This window comes from Neurospora tetrasperma, assembly GCF_000213175.1.
Source record: "Neurospora tetrasperma FGSC 2508 unplaced genomic scaffold NEUTE1scaffold_2, whole genome shotgun sequence".
Taxonomy (NCBI): Eukaryota; Fungi; Ascomycota; class Sordariomycetes; order Sordariales; family Sordariaceae; genus Neurospora; species Neurospora tetrasperma.
Genome location: NW_009799100.1, coordinates 266,000 through 287,997, shown reverse-complemented (window position 1 = coordinate 287,997; position 21,998 = coordinate 266,000). Strand labels below are relative to the sequence as shown.

Here is a 21,998-nt window from a genome sequence, read left to right as displayed (position 1 = left end):
CAACAAAGAACAGTGACTGTATCATATTTTCCGCGAAGAGCATAACAGGCAATCATAATATGTGACTATCTCTAAACCTCTATCTCTATTCACCTCTAAAGCGTCATCCATTCAGCTTTTTCTGAACTCCATGGCTTGTCCCATAGTCGTTAGTGGCCCACATCCTTGTGGCAGCTCGCTGGTATCGAGAGAGAGATGGGGGGGGGGGGGTACGGCATAGAGCACCTCTCCCCCTCTCACATTACGATTCTTCGTCTTGTCGACCTCTTGCAAAGGTCGCCGAACATGCGCTGGACTCTTCGGCTTGCCACCTTGACCTCTCCAAGAAGTCAACTCGAACGTCATGATGAAATTGGTGATTCTGGCAAGAATTTTCACGGCAAACATGCCAGATACGAATAACCACTTGGCTCCTTCTCTGGCTTAGCCAAGAGTGTAGGGTTATACGATGCCTCTGTCATGTCAAATTCTCAACATGTCGTCTGCGCCCTTCAGAGATGCCTCCCAGAACCTAAATACGGGGACGCCTCCTGGGAGGAGCCTCAGCTCGAGTCTTGCTGCCGTCTTCGGAGCTGTGTCTGTTCCTCCTAGCCCGAGAACGAGAAGAGTTGGTACTATCCTGCGGATCACTGTTGTTCTGTGCTCCTCCACCGACACCACTAGTGCCGGTGTTGAGCGGCATATGGGCGATGCGAGAAGTACCGACTGCGGTATCGCTTCCTCTTCCCTCTTGCGGCTGCGCCTGGCCCATGAAGCCAATCCCACTAGTGAGCTCGGGAGAACTCGGGCTAATGTACCGGTGCAGTGTGTGTTCCAGATAATCCATGGGTTGACCGGATAGCGGTGACGAGCCGAGGTCATTGCTCCTGGCATCATCGATGCACTGACCCTGAACATTTGGGCTCACCAAACCGCCAGAATAACAAGGGTGGTATGACTCGTGATCATTGGAAGGCATGATGCTTGGAGGGTGTCCTTCGTCGGGGAATATAGCTCGGACCTGTCGCCGATGGCTGATCGAGCCGGGTAATGGTGGGTAGGCCGGAGCATGCGGTTGCGAAGTTCCTGCCAAGGGAACCGTTGAAGCAGCAGAGTCGCCCATTGCGCGGCCGAACTGAAATTTCAAATCGTCGCTGTCCTGGTCTTCTGGAATATCATCGTAGCGATCCACATCCTGTTGGGCATTCTGCAGGAGATGCGTTGCTTCGTCGTCAGACTCGTGATCGTTGTCTTCACGCTCTCTCGCGCTGTCATCAAACTCTTCAGCTTCGTAGTCTGTCTCTTCCGCCTCGCCATCGCCGCCCAGATCCTCACTGGCTTCGGCGTCCCACTCTTCATCTACGAAGCTGCCGTCCGGATTCTCCTAATTATCAGGCTTGGCGGCCGCGGACGAGTCGTTTGGGGCAGGAGCAGAAGCGCCAGCAGTACTTGTGCCCTGATCTGGAGCACTCTTCGCAGCAGCGGCTTTACCCTTGGCATCCTTGACGACTTTGTCGAGTCTGGCCGCCTTCTCCTCATTGTCCTTCATCTTGGTCGCTTTCTTCTTGTTGCCCTTGTCGTTGACAGTCTTGCGTTGTTTCTCTTTGGTCGGGTTACCGGCAAAACGCTTCTCGCTGTGGGCGACGATCAGGTTGGCCACTGCTGCTTTTGAAGTCTGTGTTTCGATGAAGCGTTAGTTGCGGCATCTACGTATGCGAGTCTCTCCAGAACTTACTTGAAAGAATTCCACCATGTCATTCCAGCGAGCCCGCATGGTAGGGTACTGCTTGTACTTGAATGAGGTGCACCAAGGCTTCACACCCGGCTTGCCCTGTTGAAGGTTTCGGGCCTCTCTCTAGAAGGGGGGAAACCCCAAATGGATTAGTCTTCATTTGGTGACGAATCCGGCCATAAGGATGGAGGAGGAATGTTGATTTCCACTTACGTATAGCACCCACGCAATATCCTGGAACACCCTTCCACTGGTTGACTTGACGGTACCTACCTTGTGGTTGCTCGCTTTCTCAATGATGTCCTGGGTGTTCTTCAGAGCATCAAACATTTCTCGTATATACACGGCTTGCTGTTGTCTCGTTTGTGGAATATCCGCGATTGCCGAGGCCGCTGGTGTCCTGTTGTTGATACTCTTTGTTATAGCCTCTTGAGACCAAAAGTCCACCTCGGATTTGATCGAGTCCGGGAATGTTTGGTCGACAGCACCCTTCACATTGGTGTTCCGATTGATCCTCTCGTGGGATGCCAGGCTGTCCATGATCTGTTGCCGAAGTCGTGGCCTTGTATGGCTGATCCCAGCAATGGCGGACTCCGACGAGTTGCTTTCGTGATGAACCAAAAGCCAGCTGTAGGCTCTACGCGCGAAAGGGTCGAAGTCGTCGCCCCAATTCTTCAATGCTTCCAGAGGTCGCACGGCTCCGTTCGCCATAGCCAAGTTCTCTTGTATATAGACTATGTCGTCACGGTTACCGTCAGTCTTATGTCGCGTTTCTTGTTTCCGAAAAAGTAAAAACTCACGAATGATTTCCCAATATGTCGCCATTTGGGGCAACCTTTCCGCTGCAGCCCATTCAAGGGCTCTGACGAACCCAAAAGGGCTAGCTACCTGTACAGCAGGTGGATTTTCTGCTACAGGATGGCTCCCCGCCATGCTTGTCGTCCTCTCGATTTCTGGAACTTCTCGAGCGAACGCTTTGTTGTCCTTCAACACTGCGCGACCTGTCTTTCTGATTGGATTGAAGTCTCTGTCGCGACTGGCCGAGAATGGAGAAGGCTAATGTTCTGGACGTGATGGAAAGGTCAGTAGTTGCCTCCCATCTCCCTCAACTTGGATGATTGGGGTAATGAAGCGCGTATTGTCCAACAACTTAAGGCATGGATGTATATAGGGACGCGGCAGCATATACTCGAAGCGAAATGCAATTTGCGAACCTTTTGAGCCGGATAGAAACAATGGATGGGATGATGAAGAGGATGGATATAGTCGTGAGAAAGAGTGGGAGGGGTCTTACCTCTGGCGGTCTTCTCGGGAAGATCAAACCGAAGTCGGGCTAGAGGCAAAACGTCTGATCAACAGGGTATTGGCTGGATGACGATCGGCCACTTGGGCGAATAGACTACGTGCACTTGTCTTTGTGGTCGGAGGAAATGCAAATCGAGAAGGAAAAGGCGTGTTTGAGGGGAAAGAGATGGGGACACGGACAACGGGGATTTAGTGGGGTGTTGATTTCGCCGGTCGGCGACGAACGAAACCTGTCGCTTCGCGCGCCTGCTGATACAAAACAGATCAGAGTTCCAGTCTACAGAACACCCATTGGTCGCGACAGTTGTTTCTGGAAAGCTTCCGATGCGTACATGATTTTCCTTTGTGAATATCAAGTGTCTTCAATCCTCTCTATCCCTTGCCGGTTTGCTTCGCATCATCAAGTCACCAATGACCAGTCCCGTCTCGCTTTGCCCACCCCCTTTCCTTAGTTCTCATGCTCACCCTAATCCATCACAATCACACAAACCCATTTCCCACGATCATTGAGTCAGGTCCATTCCATACTCGTCCTCCTCTTTGAACTCCATGTCATCACCATCGTCCTCATGCTCATGGAAACCGCTCGCATCGAGCCTGTCTGCCGTAGGCCGATGTGAGGTACTTTTGTTAATATGACCATTGGTAACACGGCCGTTGCTGGACTGGTGGCTGCCGAGTCTACCACTAGCAACTCTGCTAGTGGGCTGGTGGTGACGTCCAGGGTTGGACGCCACCACGGTCTCCGGCGGGGGGGTCACGGGGACCGAGTAGAGAGTTGCGTAAGCCAGGACAGGCGTGGAAGCCGCGATAGGTCCGGTCTTCTCAGATAGAGGTAGTCATGCTGATCCGGCCGTTGGTGATCCGGCCGTTGGTGGTGTGGTGGTTGGCGACTCTGCCTCTAGCAACTCTGTCTGTTAACGGTGAGAAACTACTCGCAGCTTTGGGATTCCCCCATATTGCCGTGTTGTTCTCATGGATCATGGAAGCTTACCTTGGCACCAACTGGTTGTGGTAGTCACTGATGGGATGGCTGTTTCTACTGATGTTCGCGCTATTGTTACCACTGCTCTGGTGGTTGATGTTGACCACAATGCCGTTGCCGATATGGCCGGTGACCGTGACTGATGTTGGTAAGACTGCTCAGTAAGGCTCCTCGCGCTAAGTATGACGGCCGTCAATATTAATTCCAGGAGTGGAAAGAATGATGAATGCAAGTAGAGAGGAACAGGGCGTCATATCATGCAAAAAGAGTGAGAAGGAGATGCTATCAGGTTGGATGAAGGGGTTGAAACGGGACAAGATTGGTAGTTGTGAAACATGAGCTTACCTTAGGTACCTTTGATCGATTTTCAGGAAAAGCTGTAGATGTTGGCGGCACCAATCAGATGTGCTGGATTGCTCATTGTGACCTCTGGAAAAGACATTTGTTTGGAGGAAGGTGAGCTGTACAGAATTAAAGAAAGAGACGCGATGAAAGGTGACAAAAGATGTTGGTAGGTAGGTAGGTGTAGAGTGAGTAAGAAGTGGCAATGAGTTAATTGTTGATCACTTGTTGAGTTCGACGCGCTGTTGCAGATTGGATTGTTTGGAGGAAGGGAGAAGATGAAAAGAAAAAAAAAGAAAAAGAATTGTGCGTTGGGTGGGGGAACATGAAAAGAGTATGCCCTACCTCCATCCTGTTCCCTTGCTCCTTCCAACATTCTACGAAACAGCCAACATGAAGGCACCCCGTACTCCCCCCGCTGACCCCAACACGTCATCTTGTGCTCCCGTCTGCCTCTACCTTGACCCAAGGCAGCTACCCGTGTCTAGACTCCCTCCCTCCAGGTATATGTATTAGGTCTTTGTGCCTACTTTCCAACAACAACAACCAACAAACAACCAATGTGCGGTTGGCACAGTGGTCAGCGCGTTCGCTTCCTAAAGGTTGGCAACCTTACGGAATCGAAAACGGCACCGATGGGTGGGACCGGGGGGCAGCATAGACGTATGTTGCCTTGGGAACCGCGAAAGATCCCGGGTTCGAATTCCGGACCGCACACATTTCTTTTTTTTTTTTCCCTTTCTTCCTGCCGTTTTCTTTTGCGTGTCTGTCTTGCCTTGGTTATAGTTCCTCTTCATACTTTGGTCCTTTTCAGTCTGTGATTCCCCGGATAACGGTCGTTCCCGACACAATCTTCCAGAAACATCTCGGTTTCTTCCACTCTACTCATCCTCAGGGGCACCCTAGAGGTAGGTTTGACATGACCACAGCTATATCATTCACCTAACCTCCCGTACCTCCTGTTATCTGATCTGTGCCACTCAATCAACATCATCCGAAATGCCATCGTACAACTTCCAGATGTCGACCATCCCCTTGAACATGGCTTCCTCCGAAACCACCATCCCCATCACGTTTTTAGTCTATGACAGCACCCTAATTACCGTCGGGCTTGCCATTTGGATCACTATCGGGCTTATAGGGTGGACTCTCATTACGCATAACGACAACACTCACAAATATCACGAAGAGCATATACGGCTTTTGAATAAGCTCATGGACATCAATTTGCGCACAATCACCCTTATGCAGAAAGTTTACACGGGCGATCTGGAGCTGCAAAGACGGATGACGAAGGCGCTTGAGCAGTGTCACTGGTGTAGCCATATGATACCGGAGAGACGCACGCCACGAACACAAGGTGCCTAAGCACCGGGCGTTCAAAGGGAAGGACAGGAACAGAGCTCGAGCAGTACAGTACACTACGGCGTTGGGATGGCTCTCTATCGAGGGGGTGCACACGCGATGAGTCCACGATGCAGTGGTGATCAGGTGAAGAACGCCAGAGCCGGAGGCGTATAAAGATTGGGGCCCAACTGATCAAAGAAATTCTACCAATTTCAATGGAAGGCGCTACAACGAACTCACGCTTCTTTTGCCTGTAAGTCATTCCTTCCTCATTTTCCCTCGTATAGCTGCACAAAAGTCTTATTTGTTCCTTCTTCTGTAGCAGACAAGACATGGAAGAGAACGAAAAGAGGGTGGTGGTTGCAAGTCAGTGAGAGAAGAGACAAAGTGACAGATGAAGGACTTGGTGGACGGAGGAAATAGGAGTCTCTTCCAATGCCGTAAATGAACAACCATGCACACGGTTTGGTCCGCACTAGACACTTCGGCTTAACCATTTAGAGGTAGTTAGTGCTGTGACAATACCCTAATATAATTAATCCCAATGTTTCCGTGAATATGCTAGTCCAGACAGAATCCTGCACCACATTGGCCTCAGTACCTCTCTAGCTGGACGATGTGCCTCCACTCAGTCTGGATGAGTAGAGGTAGGTAGTAAGTGGAAATGGCCAGTCCATCCGACGTAACTTGCTAGAGGTATTCTTTCTCAAACACTTGAAGCTCAATCTGATGGACTAAAGCGAGGCGGAATTCAGTAGCCAGAAGGAAACACTTCCTTACAGTTTTGCGCCGTCGAAGCTGGATGTGATGATCACCTGCACGATCAAAGAGGTTGTAGAGAAAGGGCCAGGAAGGGCACTGGGTGAAATGGTTCATGATTTCCATCATATCACATTCAATTGTGAAACAAACGAGATACATGTAGATTTCATGGAAGTGACCCATCTACCGTCTTCAGGAAGTTTCCCGTACTGCAACGAACCTTCTTGACTTGTGCCAACGAAGGATCCATCCAGCTTTGTCCGTGCTTCCTTCCCTTATCAAGTCGCCCTTTCTCCGTTAGGCCTCTACCCGAACAGACGCCCTTGCCGTGAATCAAACGAACTGAATGAATGCAATATCGATGACGTGTACAGAGGTAACCGGCGTGATTGAGCACAACCAGAGGTGATAAGCTTGCAATGAACCCATGAATGAATTCATTGTGAAGAGGGGAAGGCGAACATTGAAGATCAAGGCACCTTTGTTGTTTCTTGATATTGAACTACTAGAATGTCCTCAACACTACCTTTTCCTACCTGTCCATTCGAGCATTCCAGTCTCTCTTTGAGTGCAGCTCATATGGTAATCTCTACATGGCCGGATACCTTATATACCTCCAACCAGCCGTCTTTGCTCAGATTCATTCTTATCAGTCAGTCCATTTCATCTCCATCACTCTACTCCGACATCGACCCTCGTCCGTATCTCATTCAGAAACACATCCTGATCTTCAGAGACCAAGCAACCATCAACTTCCCCTGCATTCTGTCACAGACCTTGCAATGGACGACAACCCCCCCATGACAGTCATGACTGCCATCTACGGAGTTTCATTCGCCCTCCTTTGCGTCGTAATGTGGTTCTTTCCAGAACCCAAGCTCTCCGCCGTGTGCGGCATCTTGATTCTGATCGGCTGGGACGTCACCTTCCACTTGCGGGAGATCATCGCACTGCAAAAGGAGCAACTACAAGAGCATCAGATTGCCAAGTTGACGACAGACAAGATTGATGAGTATACTACTCTATACGGAACTCTAGTCGAAAAGGTCCTTGTCTTGAACAAGGACCTTCTCTTCCAAAACCAGGAGATTCTTGCTCATTCAAAGGAGAAACTTGCCCACGACAAGGACAAGCTGTCTCAGGAGAAGGAGACCCTTCCCCAATACAAGGAGATCGTTGCCATGCAAAAGGAGATTCTGGGCTCGAGGAAAGAGAGGGCTGACCAAAAGAGCAACGCGGGCTTGGCCCACGAGAAGGAGACACTTAACCAATACAAGGAAACTGGAAGCGTGCACAGGGAGTTACTTGATCAATGCAGAGAGATACTTGGCTGCCAGAGACGTCTAGTGTTGACAACGGACAGAAGTGCGGTTCTACAGTTGAGGATGGGGGATATGGTGATGGTACAGTTGAGGCAGTTGGATGTGTTACTCAGGAAATTGGGAGTGGAGGTGAGACCTCCTTTACCGCCTGGAGCTGGTCTTAGACCAAGCAGGCCCGGAGACCATGCGCAATGAGATGGTCAGAGCCAACTGCATTGAACGAAAGGAGCATGCAATGGCCGGAAAGAACAACACATTCGAGTTTTGGAGCGTAGAACACGATCTTGCTGCATTTGAGACGGTACGGAAGACTGGGCAATGGCGCTCAATGGGAAGATTCCTCATCTAGTGGAGGATAGGTGGATTTAGCATGGGGATAGGAAGTACAGCAAAGGCAGTGGTGAGGATACAATAGCAATAGGTAGAAGACACAGTGTACACTAGACACTTCGATTTATTGGCAGAACACTGTCACATAAAACGGTGATATGTCTTGTTTTCGTGTGGATGTAATTCCAGTCCGTTCATTTTATCCTCTATCACCAATCGTTAATATTAACGGGCTTCCAGTTCCAGTCTCCCACCTCCACTAAAATCTGCTTCTCCGGTTGCTTCCACTCCCCAGAATACTCAGGAGTTGAGCAGGTGGAAACAGTAGACATAGAGTCATCCTCGCTGTACACAGATTCCTCCTCGTCCGCCTCGTAGTCGTCATCGTCCTTTCCCTCCACCGAACCATCAGCGTCCAAAAGATTCTCGAGCTCCGTCGTGCTTGCACTTCCCCAGGCAGGTGCGTTATTCTTGCTCTGGAAGCAAGGACCCAGCGCTGCGTAACGCCGATACTTCCTCTTATTCTTCTTCTTCTCACCTACAGCTTTGGGAACACAGTCGAGGAACCCATGGGTGGGAAGCGGTAGTGCTTGCTTTTGCTTGATGGCTGATGATCTTGACTAATGATGAAGTGATCACGGTCGAGATGGTTGTAACTGCTTTGTCTACCACAGTTTGGGTGATGTGGCTGGCGGTTGTAGTGGCAGCTGCCATTGTGTTACTTGTCTGGCTCATCGTGAAGAGAAGGGAAGTTCCGTGTTTGAGGGTTGTGTTTCCTTTGGTGTAGACTTTCGGTGTGATGAGTCGACCGGTAGTGAGTAATGGAGAGGAAGATTGGTGGGATGGGTAACTGGGGGTAATAATTCAATATTTATATCTATAGAAAAAATATTCTACCTCTACGCAGTGAAGGGTTGGTATAGTGGGTCGTACATCAGTGAAGTGTTCTGAGAGAATCGGAACTCAAGGTTCAAAAGAGGAGTCTCCTTCATAGCGGCATGTTGGTGAATAGCTGCCGTGACGTGGGGGTGGGTAGGAGTGAAGGGTGAAGCGCAAACAAGAAGAAACCTTGAGAGTTGAGAGAAGAAATGCGTGCCGCTAGGTCCTTAAGTGACAAAAGGCGGTAGTAATAGTATAGAGGTAATGATGATATCCCTGTACCTCTACCGATGATACACATAGCATGCACCAGACACTTCGATTTGACTAGGGCCTACTGTGAAAACTTTGTGGTATTATTTGCTTTTTTTTGAAATTGAAGTCGGAATTCTTCTATCAAAGTTCCTACCATGGCTTTCTGTCGTTTTCCCAGTCCGATTCGTTTATCTTAATCTAATTCTCGACTGGATCTCCACCCCAAAATGCATGGGGATCACAGGGAGGGTCATCCTTCCTCAGCAATCCAAGGAGAATTGCCTTGAGGATACCGAACCTCTCGTTCTCATCGAAATGGTAATCGAGCATCCAATCTACTCGATACTCGATTGACCGGGCCCTCAGATCCATCTCTTCGAGGCCGACCTTCATCATCTCCTCTATCCCCTGGACCGCGGTTACAACCTTTTCTACGCCGTCGCTCGCCGTCTGATTTACCTCCTTCATCGCATCCTTGATGCCCTCGCTAGTTCCCTTCGTCACTGCCTTTGTAATCACCTCCACCATTCCCTTCGTCGCGTCCTTAAATCCCTCCTTATACCCATTCTTAGTGCCTTCCATGACTGCCTTCGTGATGATTTCCCCCATGCCCTTCATCGCATCTTTGGCGCCATTCTCGTATCCCTCTTTCACCGCCCCCTTAATAACTTCCGCCATAGAATTCATTATAGCCTCTGGTAGTACTTGGACACTTGTGACAACCTTCTCGACGCTTTCCCTGATCCCTTTGCTCTCCTCCACATGAGCGTGCTGACCTTTGACAAATCCGCAGCACTCTGCATTTGGTGGAGTTGGTAGGTCCGCGTTTCGAGCTTGGCCTCTCTTTTCTCCCGTTTCTCTTCCTTTTCTTCCCGCTTCTTGGCGAGTTGTTGTTCCCGGATCTTTTTACGCCGGAGCCATTTCATGAACTTCTTTTTGCAATATGTGATGGTGTATCCAATGAAGTAGATGATGGCTGCAATTACGGCCATGAAGGCGAAGATAGAGTTGTAAGGCTCAGGGATTAATGGTTTTGTTGCATCTGAGGTGCTGTCTTGTGATGGCGGTTCCTGGCTGTAGACGAAGATGGTGGTGGTGGAGACTGTGGAGGCCGTAGACGGCGCCGGTTGTACGACGGTCACCATGTTGGAGGACGGCATGGTGCTGATGGAGCCGAGGTCATTGCATCTGCTGACACCATTCTCGGTTGGGAATTGCTGGCAATGGCCGTTGGAGTGGTCGCAGATACTGGAGACATCCTGGCTCGAGAATTGTGTCGGTTGATAGTTTCCGAAGGAGTCCTTGGGGCTTGATGATGGTGAGTAATGCAAAGCAAAGTCTGATGAGATGGGTCATGAAGGAAAAGGGTAGGATAATTATAGGAACATGTCACCAAGGAATTCATAAGGCTATGCCTAGTAGTGAAGGGACTATAGTTGGTTGTATAGTTCAGAAACTAAGATGGAGAAGAGAAAACGCCGCCTGAACCTTGAGAACGGTGCATTGGTGCATGGGTGATGTGCGAGTGGGAGTAACCAGCAAGGTGTAGGATGAATGGCAGCTCTAGAAGCGTGTTACCTAATTGCTCTCCAGCTACATATACTTGCCTGTAGGTAAAGGCACCATTTAATGCACACACAAATGGCACTGTATCAGGACTGGCGACAAGTGTTCCCTACGAAGCAAACGGTAGCGGGACGGTGGATTGATATGACTATCTCTACCTCAAGAGACCCGTAACTGTGACAAAAACCGTGATTTCCATATCTCCAGTCTGGTCATTCATCATTGTTTCTACCAAGGCTTGTGGTCCTCCTCCCAGCCCGATTTGTCCACTACGATCTGGGTTTTGGCGGGATCTTCACCCCAGGATGACTGGGGAGCAGTGGAAGTGGCAGGTGAGGTAGAACCAACAAGGTCTAGTAGTCCCTGAAGAATTACCTTGAGGGTGTGGAATCGCTCGTTCTCATCAAGATGATAGTCGAGCATCCAATCGACCTTATAATCGACAGCCCGGGTTCTGTTGTCTAGTGCATCCAGGCCCACTCTGAACACCCTCTTCAACCCCTGGACAGCCGTCACCACCGACCTCATGCTGTCTGTCATCCTCTCCATCCCTTCTATTAGGCCCTTCGTCGCTTCCCTCCCCTCCATCCGCGACTCAAGGTCCTCAAGGCGTTGACACAACACCTTATTCTCCTCCTTCAACCCATTGTTCTCCAGTACCACCGAACCGAGGAGCTCCACCATCTTTCTGATTTCCTCGATCTGCTGAGTTTGATGGTCTCGCGCCTCCGCCATTGCTTTCTCCTCAATGCGCTGGTTTGTCACCAGCTGTCGCGTCAGCTCGGCCATCTTGTTGATTCCGTTGGTCTGTTGAATCTGATGGTACCGCGTCTCCTCTTTCCACTCTTGCTCTTCCTGTTGTTTGGCAATCGCCTCTCTTCGCCGTTGAAAGTAAAAGAGAATTGCCATGATTTGCTGTCAACCGAGCGGGAGGGTGTAAACAATCATGTAAAAGATGTTTGCCACCGAGGCCAGGAAGGAGGTGCCCGAGTAGTAGGGCTCTGAAACCCATGGCTTTGGTGCAGGCGAGGACGAGTTTGAGGAGTCAGGGGAGGCATTGGTTGTCATGGAGGGTTCTGAGATGTGGCCGGTGGTGGTGGCGGTGGGTGTGAGGACCGGCGCCGACTGGATGGATGTGAACACAGTCGAAATAATCGTGGTGATGGCAGTAAACGCGGTGGCAGCCATGGTTTATTGCCTGGTAGTTGCGGTGATAAAGCTGGTTGGAGTTTGGATGGCTAGCGACACTGAAGACATCTTGGGCTCTGAATTTGTGCCTAGAGGTACTGGTGTTTTTACTTCTGACCAAGTGAGTGCTTGTGGGTGGTGTTGATGGGTAACGGAAAGCAAGAATTGTGCGATGAGCAACGAGAGTTGAAGGTGGAATATTTATAGCGATCAAAACTGTGCGGATTTCGAGCGAGTGAAGGGCTCATGGCGGACCGTACATTGTGGTGGTGAAGTGTTCTGGATACCAGGTCCAGAGCCTCCACCTGGATTTGAACCTTGAGGGCGGCATCTTGGTGAATGGAGGTAATATCGCCTGAAGTTCAAGCGGCATTGAATGGTGAAGAGGGTAAGAAAAGGAACCTTGAGGATTGGGGAGAGAACATACCTTATATAGAGCTATTCACGGGACAGTCCATCAGGTTTGGTGTGGAGAGTTTCCCATTAAGCAAACGACATGTGGAAGTCGCGGCCATGCGCGGCCATTTCTTCCATGGGCAGCTTCCCCTTCACCGGCATCTGTAACCCTCTCTCCTCTTCCGGTCGTCTCCAGTGTGTGACAAGCGGTTTTCTGTTTTCGCATTTTCCAATCTCCAACACAAGAAACATGCCCACTTGAACAGGTATTCCATGCTGGATACCCAATCCACAATTCCCCAAACCAATGCGCTGCGAAGTGTGAAGGTTTGGCACATGGTGAACAATCACTATGCTGCAATCGCCTCATCACTTCCCCGTCTCATCCTCACAAACCAGGACACTTCATGCGGATGACCAAACCAACATGAAGTCGCAGGAAAACAGGCTTGCACCAAGCGATACGGGATCATTGATAGAGGTAGCTTCATCCAAGACTGAACTCCCAAGAAACGTACCAAACAAACGCTTGACCCTACAACTTAAAGACTCCCATGGTCCTAACTCCATCATCGTCACCTCATACCATCACCTGCCAGCAGACCACAAACACCACTTCAAACTCAGGGACATGCAAGGTATAACCGCCACTGCCCAAACCCAAACCACCACAACTTCGTACCACACAATATCATCTCCCCTCATTCCCTCCCCAATCCTCCCTCTACCTCTAGTAACCCATCTCTAATCCCTCCCCATGTGCATCACCCCCCTCACCCTCCCCACCACCTCCCTCACCACCTCCTCCACCCCCTTCTCCTTCCCCACATCCACAACCAGCACATCCGGCTCGCCCCCTTCCTCCTTTGGCTTTGTTGGATGCGGCATCTCCAAAATCGTAAACTGGCTATGCACCAAATTCTCCTTTGCAAAGTGTCCCTTTCTGTTGTGTGCTCTTTCTGTGAGCACCTCCTCGGGTGCCTGCAAAAAGATGAAGCGAATCCGCAAATCGCCGGCATGTTCAGACCCCAAACGGAGGATGTCGCGGTAGTGCCGCTTTAAAGCAGAGCAAGTGATGACGAGATGGGGAGACGAGGAGGTGGGTGGTTTGGCGGTTTCGTGCTCGGCGAGGGCTTGGAGCCAGCCTGCTCTGTCGGCGTCCGTCAGGGGTTCACCGCGGGACATTTTCTCGACGTTGGCTTTTGGGTGGTACTTTGAGTCGTGTTAGTTTGTAAGTGTGGTTGAGGTGGAGGAGGTGAGGTGAGGAGGTGAGGTTCACGATGCAGTGAGGTTCATGATGCAGGAAGCCATGTGTGAGGCTCCAACGGGAGAGGCAATTTGTCAGCCCTTACCCTCCCATTGGGATCTCGGCGATAAGTAGGTAGGGACCATGGAAAGAGACCGAAGGAGAGCGGAAGAGGTTCCGTCGTAGAGTACCGGAGGTAGGTACTGTCTGAAGGGACGGGACGGCGCAGGACGGGGTAGGGGAATGTGCAAAGACGGCATCGTGCAGTGAGTGTGCAAGCAAAGTCATAGGTTGGCTACAGCCACACGAACCCGCAGGTTAATGCAGTATGTGAAAGCAAGAAGAACTAAAAGAAAAAAAAAAGAAAAAAAAGAAAAAAAAAACTCACATCATCACCCTCGACATAAGTGAGATTCAAATTCTCCGCCAACGCCTTGGCGATCGTCGTCTTTCCACATGCCGTCGGACCCGTGACGAACCAGATCCATCTATGCTCATTCTTTGGTTTCTTTTCGGCGGCCGTAGCATTTTGTTGGTCGCCCAAGGGCTGCTGCTCGCCGAGAGCGGCGTCGGTATTCTGGACGGTCATGGTGGTTGGAATGTCGATGCTTGTAGGAAATAAGATACCTAAGCAGTGGGTGTAGTACTGTCGTGTGAGCAGGAGTTGACGAGGATATGAATCTACAATACTAAAGTAGTATATAGAGGTGGGTAGGTAGGCGGCTTGCAGTCGCGAGCGAGGCACTGTACAACGAACCGTGAATGTTTATTTACATGTCGATAGATAAAGGTCAACAAGTCCAGCAAAAAGTGCATGACGTCACCTCGGTTAACTCGGTAGCCGATTTCACCGACTTGAGCCACTGAAACTCTCCAATTCAAGAGCGATCCAACCAATGACGTTTTGGTGGGGGAGACAGACAGACACCTGCAGGTTTATAAGTGGTGGTTGGGGTTAGGGTTGATGCACTATGTTGCTGCCGCTCTCCGAAAATGTGGGTCAAAACAATGAAATAGGGGCTTATCGCGGGCTTATCAATTCATGCTCGGGGAGAATGAAAAAAAAAAAAAAAAAAGAGAAAAAAAAAAAAAAGGAAAAAAAGACCATTAGGGACACACTTTTGCTGTTCATCAGCGTGGAAACCACGTGAGTAGGCTAGGTAGGTAGTCTCTGTGTAAACCATAATTGCGACAATCAAAGTCAATTTCGCTGTTCAGATATCAACCTCAACAGACGAAGCCCCAACCGTCACATGACAGAGACAGCTTGAAAGAGAGTACATTGTTATAAGAAAACCGGTATATTCTACCTACTCCTATTTAAAGCTCGTGCCATAATCTCTTCCTGAGCGGGTGTGAGTGGACCTTGCTCCCTCATCTCCTGGATGGTTGCCTCAAGGTCAACATGCCCATGATGCCCTCCTGGCTGAGGATTACCTCCCGGAGGAACATCCACATCCATGTCTTCATCCGGGTTATCATCCCGAAGCGGCCGCCTATACTGGTCAGCCCTGGGCGTAGTCAACAACGTCTGCGGAGACAACACCCACAACCCATCGTCCTCCAGATTCTCCAAATATTCCTCCCGATTCCTTTGGAACCACTCGTCCAAGATCTCCTGCATCAACCATTTCTTCTCTTCCTCCTGCTCCCGCCTCCATACCATCCACTCCTCCTTCGTCATCATCTCCTCTGGCCTTGGCCGGGGCCCAGCACGCTGCGACATAATCATCTCCGCTTCCCCCTGGGCTTTCTGTCTCAAGCCCAGAGCAAACCTCTCCTTGTGCGTTAGGCGGAGAGGCTGGTGCTGGTGCTGGACCCCCTCCATCTCCTCCCCCGGCCACGGCTCCTCGTTTGCCGCCGCCGCAGCCAGTATCTGCTCCCCGTCCGCAGCTGATCTGGGCCTGGCTTTGGCTACCCGAGAGCCAGCACCGCCGCGCACCCTGTGGAGGGGCTCCTTGGGCCTGGGGTCTCTGTTCTTGACGCCCTTGGGACGGCCGCGGCCGCGCTTGACAGGTGGAGCGTCGGCGTCAGGAGCAGCAGCAGCAGCAGCCGCGGGAGCAGCGGGGACCTGGGGGCCGGGGAGAGGTTGTGAGGGCTGCCCGGCCTGGCCCTGGCGGAGAGGGACGTTGGCAAAGGCCGCCGGGTTATGCTGCCTCAGCTGCTCTACCAGCGAGGCACTAGCTGCTCTAGCAGCGAGGTCTTGGGGGCCGTGGTTGCCCCTGGGGAGAGGTTCGGCCCGGAGTTTGAGGGGGAAGGTCTTGGGGCCGACCTTCTGGGCAAACTTCCAGGGCTGGTGCTCCTGGTGTTGCTGCTGCTGTTGCTGTTGCTGCCCTTGTTGTTGCTGTTGCTGCTGGTAGTGCTGCTGCTGCTGCCCCTGCTGGTGCTGGTACTGCTGGTGCTGGTACTGCTGTTGCTGGTACTGCTGTTGCTGGTACTGCTGGTACTGCTGTTGCTGGTACTGCTGGTACTGCTGTTGCTGGTACTGCTGCAGTTGCTGCAGCAGGGTCGGGGTCGGGGTCGGGGTCGGGAGCGGGGCAGGGAACTGGGACGGGGGCGGGAAGGGAGGCGGCGGCATCTGGGGCTGTACCGCCTGTGGATGCGGTACTCCCTGCTGCACAGGGGCTGCAACCGGCTTCGGCTGCGGCATCACCGGTGAAGGCACAGCAGGCACCACGGGCGAAGGCACAACCGGCTGCGGGGCCTCCATACCACCCTGAGCATATCCCTCCCCCGCCTGAAGGCGCGGATCCAGATTGTCCGCTTGGTTGGAGCTGGGGGCGGGGGTGCCGGCAACCGGGACGTCGTTGAGCAGATCGTCCAGATCGTTGTTGGGCATCTAAGCGATGATGACCTTATGTTAGTGACTGACCATGTTTCCTTGGTGCCACAGCGGTAGCGAGATGGCTTGTCATGGGGGATGTAAACGGAAGAATGACTTGACGGACCAATACGATACATCTTGGGGCAAAGGAAGAGTCGACCAGTGATCATCAAAGACAAGCAGCGTAGACTAAATTTCAATGCGAGCAAAGGGGCAGACATGATGAACAGTTACAACATCAAATAACAACTCAAAGCAGAACAGTTACATCAAGGCAACGCACGTAGATTCAACAAGAAGCAAGGTTACAACATCAAGCACTTGAACAGCAAAACAGCAAGCACTTAAACAACAAGACAACCATCAGCTACAAACACACCAGTATAAACTTACCTGGACGTTGACGGAGCCGTCGGCGTTGACCAAGCCGTGGCTATTGTAGAGGTAGGCCCAGCCGTCGTTGTTGTTGTCGTCGTTGTTGTTGTTGCCGTTGTTGTTGCCGTCCACCGCCTCCCCCATCCCAAACTCAAAAAAGTTATCGCCGTTGTTCCCACCAACGTCGCCGTTGAAATTACCCATGTCGACATTGAATTCGTTGTCAGACATAGCGGGATTGGCAACGTCGGCGGGATAAAAGCTGCCGTCGGCGGGGAATGAGCTGTTGTCGACGGCAGCGGCGGGGACGGAGGCGAAGGCAGCAGCGGCAGGGACGGCGGCAGGGATGAGAGAGGCAGCGAGAGGGGCGGGGCTGGCGGGAAACACGAAGGCGGGGTCCTCCTCGGGGCCAGCAGCGAAAAAGGCGTCGGCGACAGGGACAGGAGAGGCAGCGAGAGGGGTGGGCCTGGCGGGAAAGACGAGGTCGGGGTCCTCGAGGCCAGCAGCGAAAAGGGCGTCGGCGAAAGAGCCGTCGTCGGCGGCAGGGACGGGGTGGTTGGCAGGGACGGGGCTAGCGAGAGGGACGGGGCTAGCGAGAGGGACGGAGCCAGCAGCGGGGAGAACATCGGCGGGGGCGAAGGCGGCGGCATACGCATTGGCATCACCGCCAAAGAGAGCGGTAGCAACGGCTTCGGTGGCCTCGAAGTTGGACATGGTGACTGAGAAGTGGGGGCGAGGGGGACAAGAGGTTGAAAGAAGCGGGGAAGGTGGGGAAAGAGAGAGGAAAGAGAGAAGGAAGAGAGAAGAAGAGAGAAGAGAGGAGGAAGAGAGAAGAGAGAGAGAGAGAGAACGGTGTAACCCGCGGAGCTTGGTCGAGTGTGTGTTTGTGTGTGTTGGGTCTTGAGATCAGTGTCCCAAGAGAAGAGCAAAGGTGAAGAGTGGGTTGGTAGAGGTATAGTTTGAGAAGGCGTCTTGTAGTTCAAAGTACTGTCAAGATATTGTTTATCTGGTAGTAGTGTGGACTTCAAGCTTGCTGTGCACGAGGAAGGAGAGGAAATCCAACCGAGAAGAGCGGAGGGACCAGCCTCTTTTATAAGATTGGAAACCAGAATGTCGGGCCATTTTCCTGGACATCAAAGCAGACAAGATCAAATGTCCATCTGGCCTTTTCAGCAAAAATGCGGCGGTCTTCCGAGACTACATGCAGTTATTCAGATAATATTACAGTAACGTAACCCACGTGTCGTTGCAGGCATTGTAAACAAGTTCATACACTCTGGCAGTTCCAGCACAAATGAGGCGGTGTTCCAAGGCTACATGCAGTTTTTCAATATTACCTGTACAGTAACCCAACCCACGTACCGTTGCGCGGATTGTAAACAAGTTCATACACAGTAGACGCCACCTGTCTCTGCTGATACGCTTCTGGATTCGACTCGTTGTCCGGCATGCTTGCACGGACAGTGTGCTGTAACTCAAAGCCCAGCTCGCCGTAGTTTCCCATGAATTCCAAAGCCAAAGTCAGTGTCTCCGACTTGATCTTAGCCTCGTCTGCCCCACACTCTGCCAAAGAACCGTTCTGCTCCTCCTCCATGTCTCCAATCTTGCCCCTCCACCCAAGCACAAAAGGCTCAGTCTTGACAATACGTGGCCTTCCCCCGGCTGTCACAAGCTTGACGGTCCTCAGAAAGCTGGCAGGTGTGCTGTTATCCTCGTCCACGCCCTTGACAGTAACCACATGCCTGCCTCCTGCAGGGTTTGCGTCTACGTCTGTTTCAACAATCAACCTTCTCCGCACGTAAAAGTCAGGAACAGGAAGGCTGAGATAGTGCATGACTCGCTCCATTAAATCGTCGGTCCGAGCATATATTCGGTGGTCCGGTGATGGGCAGAGGTAATCAAGGTCGGTGTCCTGAAGATTGCAAATGACGAGATTTGTGTCTGGTTGCTGCGTCTGTTGCTTTTTTCTCTGAGCGGCGGCACGCTCACCAACAAGTTGGGGAAGTTCGTTTGCCGGTGTCACGGTTAGGGAAGAACCCAGAACCAGGCAGAGGTCGGCTTTCTCGCAGTGTGCCTCGGCTCGCGTCCAGGGGCCGAGAGGGAGGTCTTCAGAGAAGTGGATGATGGTGTCATGAAGAGGGTGCGTCATACAGATGGGGCATTTCCGTCCAGTCCGATGGTCGTGGAGGGGGCGGTTATCCGGGGCTACGGCATAGAAATCTGCTGCCGTTAGTGTATGGCTGTCGAAGCCATGAAAAACATAAAATGATTAAACGCACCGCGCAGAAACTCCTTTCCGCAGTTCTTGCAGTACTCAATATTGGTGTTTCCATGCAGCTCCGAAATCATGTCCTATAGTTACGTGGCCACACGATGGGGTCAGCGTCCAGCTGCTTGTATCAACGGGGTTGTAACTCATCCCGGAGGACTTGGACCGTCACCTACAGCGCGTATGCCACTTCGGCGATGCAGTCCATCGCAATTCTGGCTGATGAGCCCCTTCAATATTCCTCTCTCTTGCAGTTCCACCAGTGCCATGTGCGTCTTTGTTGGTATTGCTTGCAACACGTCGACAGACTTTTTGGTTGCTTGTCGCCCCTGGGCCATCAGAGTCCAAACGCCTTCGGGGCCTCGGAAATCCGGGATGCCTTTGAGGTGTCATATTTGTGTTAGCTCGGCCGTCCGAGAGCGCCGAGTACGTAAGAGAACACCTAACAGGGGGGGAAGCAAGGCTAGCGGCAGGGTGAAGTAGCAGGTAAGGCAGGAAGAAGTAAGGCTAGGTAGCAGCAGCAGGGAGAACCAAGGCTAGAGACAGAAGGCCTGGCACCAGCACTGACACCAGTACCGGCCGTGGAGAAGTGGGGTAAGGGCAGGATAATGATGGGAGTTTGACAGGTAGGGGAAGTGCCTGGACGACTCTGTCGACGTACTAGGTCGCCTGGTCTTCAAGCGCCCATACCCCTCTTCTCCAAACAGGCAAGGTGAACGCCCTGAGTCCCAACGAGTAGTGAAGCCACGATGAAAGATGGAAAGTGACGAACCGGCAGATGTAGATACCCCCGCGCCCGTAAACACGACCAAATGCTTTGACTTTCGAATCAAGTCGGCCAGCACCTTTGCTTTGCGATCGATGACCTCGGGCGCCTCGAATATCTCCTTCTTTGGGTTCTTGTGGGCGGTATGGGCCATGGTGGGCGATGGACAGCGATTGAGGGACCAGGTCTTTAGTGGGCTTTGGGGTTCTTCGGGGGTCGTCGGGGGTCTTGGCGGGGTCGAGTGTTGAGACAGCGGGTAGTCTCTCTATGTTGCCGATGAATACGGATGACGACGAGAGAAAGTGGTCGGCGACGACACAAGTTGCGATGGCGGGATGTCGTCGATTGAAGTACGCAACCGCGAAGTCAGCTGACTCGGGTCTCGATTGATGTTAGTACACTACAGCGCCATAGACTAGTGCGGTGGTACCCAAAGGAGAAGGGCATCGGCGATTGGCTGCTGGCCTCGCTCACGATCCGGCCACTTGGGTCGGGGACGGGTACGTCAAAGGCGCCAAGAGAAGCCGAAAGGGGCAGAATGCCTGTGGCACAGTGTAGGCACCTCCTCCTAGTAGGGATAACTGTATCTTTCACAAAACCTAGAGGTAGAGAGATCCTCCTGATGCCGTATCATTGACGACGCTGACCGTCAATCACGATGCTAGTGTTATTGCTGGTGTTGGACAATGACGACCCAAGACCATCCTGCTTCAGCAGATTCGACATGATTCGATGTCCGAAGCGGAGTGGTCAACGTGCTCGAACAAGCATCTGGAGATCAACGGCAATAGAGCTTCGACACGCCAGACAATCTTGGTCAACCCTTGTGCCATATCGTGCTGTATTGCCATGCCGACCAGGTCCCTTCCTTTCCTCTAATCCCCGACAACTGCCGTCCACAAAGGTTGAACACGAACGGCATGTTGAATTGTTCGAGGACTCAATACGGAACACCCTGGTGATAGATTGCCGACCGCGGTAAATGACGATACTGTAACAACCAATGACTGCCCGACAATGACGATAACATGGCCGATGACGAGAGAAGGATCCGTTTGACAATAGCAGTCTGCTTCAACGTGAAGAAAATGTGGACATGCCACCAATCCTGACTGACTCCAGGAAGGAATGGACGGGTTTGTGCCGTGTTGTGGTGCCGACCAGGTCGCCTCCTTCCCTCTCTGACAACCATCATCCGGGTTAGGTGGTACCAACGGCAACTGCCATGACGGATGACCCGATGACCCCTTGCATGTTCAAGTTCATCCCAACCACGGCACCACTAGCCCCCTCTTTCATGATCATCGCTAACGCTGGTTGACGACGGTGTAGTGATAACAATTGTATGGCCGTGAAAACATGAACGATTTGTTGGGGTATATGTACCCAAGCGATAGGACAAAACTTGACATTGGGAATTCCCAGATTGCGCAGAAAAAGGGGATCAACATGAAGAAAATGTGGATAGCCAGACAATCCGAATCCTTTTCCATCCAGTGGCCGGAAGGAGTTGTGGTTTTCCGTGCTGTGATGGCGACCATAGCAGCCCGCTTTGTCCCCTCGAACATCCCTCGCCAACCACTTGAATCACCATCTAGGTAGGTCAACGACCTCATCCAAAGACCCATTGTATGTGTGTGCTGCCTGCAAGACTGCTTTGTTGATGGTCCTCGACAACGCTCATTGACGACGCCGTGACTTATGACCCACTGACCGACCATGTAGAGACATGAACATCGCAAGACGGAATAGCGCAGAATTGGACTACGCTCAGTAATTGTGTTTGTAAATTCAATTGTTTAATTCCATGACAAAGCATCTGGTTGGTCCTACATCAAACCCATCGCATGTAGGTTGGTAGATGCCAGGTGGTGATCCTCCATCTCGGGTTCAAAGGTAGCCCGGCTGATGATTGATAATGTGTGGCTATACGGTGGACCACGATGACACGGAGAGGGCAATGTTCATCTGGTAAGCACCTGAGGCCAGGGGATAGGATAGGGATCAATGACATGAATCCTGAAACATTGATGAAACAACAATGTGGACGAACGAGAACGCCTTTATTTCCGAGCTAATACTCTTCTGAACTAAAAGCGCCGTCCATCACATGCCTTCCACTTAGTAATG

At 51.7% G+C, this 21,998-nt stretch overlaps 8 protein-coding genes across 8 annotated transcripts; 2 read left to right on the top strand and 6 right to left on the bottom strand.

Moving 5' to 3' along the window:
- Positions 1–511: 511 nt before the first annotated feature.
- Positions 512–2,644, bottom strand: NEUTE1DRAFT_108214 (uncharacterized protein; the record flags this gene model as incomplete). Its single annotated transcript, XM_009850651.1, has 5 exons — positions 512–1,338; positions 1,429–1,654; positions 1,715–1,834; positions 1,925–2,445; positions 2,512–2,644. The coding sequence occupies 5 exons, from the start codon at positions 2,642–2,644 to the stop codon at positions 512–514; spliced, it is 1,827 nt and encodes a 608-aa protein (XP_009848953.1).
- Positions 2,645–5,363: 2,719 nt separating this feature from the next.
- NEUTE1DRAFT_135708 (uncharacterized protein) lies at positions 5,364–5,711 on the top strand (the record flags this gene model as incomplete). Its single annotated transcript, XM_009850650.1, has 1 exon — positions 5,364–5,711. The coding sequence occupies one exon, from the start codon at positions 5,364–5,366 to the stop codon at positions 5,709–5,711; it is 348 nt and encodes a 115-aa protein (XP_009848952.1).
- Positions 5,712–7,252: 1,541 nt separating this feature from the next.
- NEUTE1DRAFT_39530 (uncharacterized protein) lies at positions 7,253–7,969 on the top strand (the record flags this gene model as incomplete). Its single annotated transcript, XM_009850498.1, has 1 exon — positions 7,253–7,969. One exon carries the CDS (start codon positions 7,253–7,255, stop codon positions 7,967–7,969), a length of 717 nt encoding a protein of 238 aa, XP_009848800.1.
- A 344-nt stretch (positions 7,970–8,313) lies between these two features.
- NEUTE1DRAFT_135706 (uncharacterized protein) lies at positions 8,314–8,818 on the bottom strand (the record flags this gene model as incomplete). Its single annotated transcript, XM_009850649.1, has 2 exons — positions 8,314–8,724; positions 8,774–8,818. The coding sequence occupies 2 exons, from the start codon at positions 8,816–8,818 to the stop codon at positions 8,314–8,316; spliced, it is 456 nt and encodes a 151-aa protein (XP_009848951.1).
- Positions 8,819–9,436: 618 nt separating this feature from the next.
- NEUTE1DRAFT_98859 (uncharacterized protein) lies at positions 9,437–10,398 on the bottom strand (the record flags this gene model as incomplete). The annotated part of the gene is made up of 2 exons (XM_009850648.1): positions 9,437–9,984; positions 10,035–10,398. The coding sequence occupies 2 exons, from the start codon at positions 10,396–10,398 to the stop codon at positions 9,437–9,439; spliced, it is 912 nt and encodes a 303-aa protein (XP_009848950.1).
- A 2,734-nt stretch (positions 10,399–13,132) lies between these two features.
- On the bottom strand, positions 13,133–14,223 carry NEUTE1DRAFT_98858 (uncharacterized protein; the record flags this gene model as incomplete). Its single annotated transcript, XM_009850647.1, has 3 exons — positions 13,133–13,600; positions 13,852–13,929; positions 14,023–14,223. 3 exons carry the CDS (start codon positions 14,221–14,223, stop codon positions 13,133–13,135), a joined length of 747 nt encoding a protein of 248 aa, XP_009848949.1.
- Positions 14,224–14,940: 717 nt separating this feature from the next.
- NEUTE1DRAFT_98857 (uncharacterized protein) lies at positions 14,941–17,547 on the bottom strand (the record flags this gene model as incomplete). The annotated part of the gene is made up of 6 exons (XM_009850646.1): positions 14,941–15,098; positions 15,298–15,326; positions 15,479–15,818; positions 15,855–16,473; positions 16,852–17,404; positions 17,486–17,547. 6 exons carry the CDS (start codon positions 17,545–17,547, stop codon positions 14,941–14,943), a joined length of 1,761 nt encoding a protein of 586 aa, XP_009848948.1.
- Positions 17,548–18,166: 619 nt separating this feature from the next.
- On the bottom strand, positions 18,167–20,022 carry NEUTE1DRAFT_77995 (uncharacterized protein; the record flags this gene model as incomplete). Its single annotated transcript, XM_009850645.1, has 4 exons — positions 18,167–19,056; positions 19,113–19,185; positions 19,279–19,481; positions 19,875–20,022. The coding sequence occupies 4 exons, from the start codon at positions 20,020–20,022 to the stop codon at positions 18,167–18,169; spliced, it is 1,314 nt and encodes a 437-aa protein (XP_009848947.1).
- Positions 20,023–21,998: the final 1,976 nt, after the last annotated feature.